The sequence below is a fragment of the Coptis chinensis genome, chromosome 3, assembly GCF_015680905.1.
Source record: "Coptis chinensis isolate HL-2020 chromosome 3, ASM1568090v1, whole genome shotgun sequence".
Lineage (NCBI taxonomy): Eukaryota > Viridiplantae > Streptophyta > Magnoliopsida > Ranunculales > Ranunculaceae > Coptis > Coptis chinensis.
The window spans coordinates 85024571-85026913 of record NC_141458.1 but is presented as its reverse complement, the minus strand read 5'-3'; the positions used below and the strand labels follow the sequence as shown (position 1 = coordinate 85026913).

General features: G+C 38.9%; 2 protein-coding genes across 2 annotated transcripts; both read left to right on the top strand.

The window, feature by feature from the left end:
• Nucleotides 1-411: 411 nt before the first annotated feature.
• Nucleotides 412-1278, top strand: LOC147511239 (uncharacterized). The gene has a single exon (XM_086598408.1). It carries the CDS (start codon nucleotides 412-414, stop codon nucleotides 1276-1278), a length of 867 nt encoding a protein of 288 aa, XP_086454534.1.
• A 195-nt stretch (nucleotides 1279-1473) lies between these two features.
• Nucleotides 1474-2103, top strand: LOC147511238 (uncharacterized). The gene has a single exon (XM_086598407.1). The coding sequence runs from the start codon at nucleotides 1474-1476 to the stop codon at nucleotides 2101-2103; it is 630 nt and encodes a 209-aa protein (XP_086454533.1).
• The last annotated feature ends 240 nt before the right edge of the window (nucleotides 2104-2343 follow it).

Below are 2343 nucleotides of genomic sequence, written 5' to 3'. Positions count from 1 at the left end.
TCAAGACTGTCGTTATCTATCATCACATGAGGCAGCTTGAGGAATTCTCAGTTTTCACATTCAATATCACCCGACAGTCGAATGTCTTTCATTCCACTTGGAAAACCAACAACCTATCATATACAAGGACAATGATTATATACCTGATGTGGCAAATAGGAGTGGAGTGCACGACACTCAATTCACCAAGTGGATGAAGACGAATGCGGAGAACGAAGATGCAAGGCAATTGACATATGCTGAATTTCCTACAAAATGGGTCTAGGATGCAAACAATGACAAGAAATGGACAAGAAGGAAATCAGGAAGAACTATAGGTAGGATATACGACAATAGGTGAACGGTTTTATCTTCGTCTACTTCTTAACACGGTGAAGGGTCCAACGAACTTTAAAGAGATAAGAACAGTAAATGGAAAAGTGCATCCGACCTACAAGTCAATGCCTCGTACTAGGACTGTTAGAAGACGATGGTGAATGGCATGAAGCAATCAAAGAAACAACAATTTCAACATTACCAAAAACATTGAGGCAAATGTTCATCACTCTTTTGATGTACTGCGAGATAACCGATCCTTTGGAACTATGGAACATAAATTGGAAATTACTTTCTGAGGACATTCTCTTCGACGAAAGAAACAGACTCATGAATGATGAACTGACACTCACTGATGAGGAATTTCAAAATTGTGCACTCTACAAGATTGATAGATTATTAAACAAGTACATTAAAAAACTCAAAGACTTTTCAGAAAAACTAATTCCCAACATGTTGAAAGAGTCTGATGTTGGTAAAGGTAACATATTGCTTCAAGAAAAGTTGTGCTACAATAGGGTAGCCATCGACAAAGAATTCTCTGAGCATCACAAACAGCTAAACAGTGATCAAATGAGAGTTTTCAACGCAGTTATCAACATGGTGGAGGAAAAAACAGGAGGCCTATTTTTTGAGTATGGCAGCGGAGGAACTGGGAAAACATTCCTTTGGAACACAATCTTAGCGAGATTGAGATCACAGGGGAAAATTGTGTTGGCAGTAGCTTCTTCAGGTATATCATCTCTATTAATGCCTGGAGGAAGAACTGCACATTCCAGATTGAAAATTCCTATAGACATTGATGAATACTCATATTGCAACATCGGCCAAGGCAGCCATTTGGTTAAACTCATATGCAAAGCGGATCTTATTGTGTGGGATGAGGCACCAATGAATCATAAAGACGCTTTTGAAGCATTGGACAAAACCTTGAGAGATCTGATGCAATTTAAAGATCCATAATCCAATACAAAAGTCTTTTGAGGAAAAACAGTACTCTTGGGAGGAGATTTCAGACAAACTATACCCGTTATCGCAAAAGGAAAAAGAGAACAAGTGGTCTGCGCTTCACTAACCAGATCTCATTTGTGGGACCAATGCAAGGTTTATCTACTGACAAAAAATATGTGACTTAGAGACAAAGACCTTGATACAGAAATGGTTGAGTCCATATCCAAACTCAGCAAGTGGGTCCTCGATTTAGGAGAAGGAAAGTTGCCTACAATTGCTCTTAATAGTAACAAAGAGCCAACTTGGATAAAAATCCCAGACGATCTTCTCATTCCACCTGGAGAGAACAACATTAAAGAAATTATGTCTAGCATCTACCCTGACATTGAGAACAACTATAGGAAGTTGGAATACTTGAGAGACAGATGCATTTTGACACCAAGAAATGATTGTGTCGACGAAGTTAACTCATTCGTCCTTTCGACATTGGAAGGAGACTCTAAAAAATACCTGAGTGCAGACTCAATAAGCCTAATGTGTGGAAATTTTCAAAATCAAGATATTTTGTATCTGACAGAGTTCCTAAATACGATAGAGTTGTCTGGGCTTCCAAATCATGAACTCGAGCTGAAGCGTGGTGTACCCATTATCCTCCTCAGAAACATAAACCCGAGTATGGGCATGTGCAATGGCACAAGGCTGATCGTCACAAAACTAGGGGAAAGGGTTATTGAGGCACAAATTATAACAAGAAGGAATATCGGAAAAAGGGTTCCCATCCATCGCATCGTCATGTTTTCAAACGAATCAAAATGGCCTTTCATTCTAAGACGATGACAATTTCCTGTAAAAATTTGCTTTGCGATGACAATCAACAAGAGCCAGGGTCAAACTTTAAAACATGTTGGAATCTACCTTCTTATACCCGTTTTCATCCATGGACAACTGTATGTTGTTGTTTCCCATACCACCTCACGAGAAGGATTAAAGATATTGATAGACAACAAAGAAAATAAACCATACAGTCGTACAGAGAACATTGTTTACCATGAGGTTTTCAACAATCTACCAACAGGT

Excerpts from the sequence above, each read along its gene's own strand:
- LOC147511239 (XM_086598408.1), top strand. The coding sequence starts at position 412 with ATGGAAAAGTGCATCCGACCTACAAGTCAATGCCTCGTACTAGGACTG.
- LOC147511238 (XM_086598407.1), top strand. The coding sequence starts at position 1,474 with ATGGTTGAGTCCATATCCAAACTCAGCAAGTGGGTCCTCGATTTAGGA.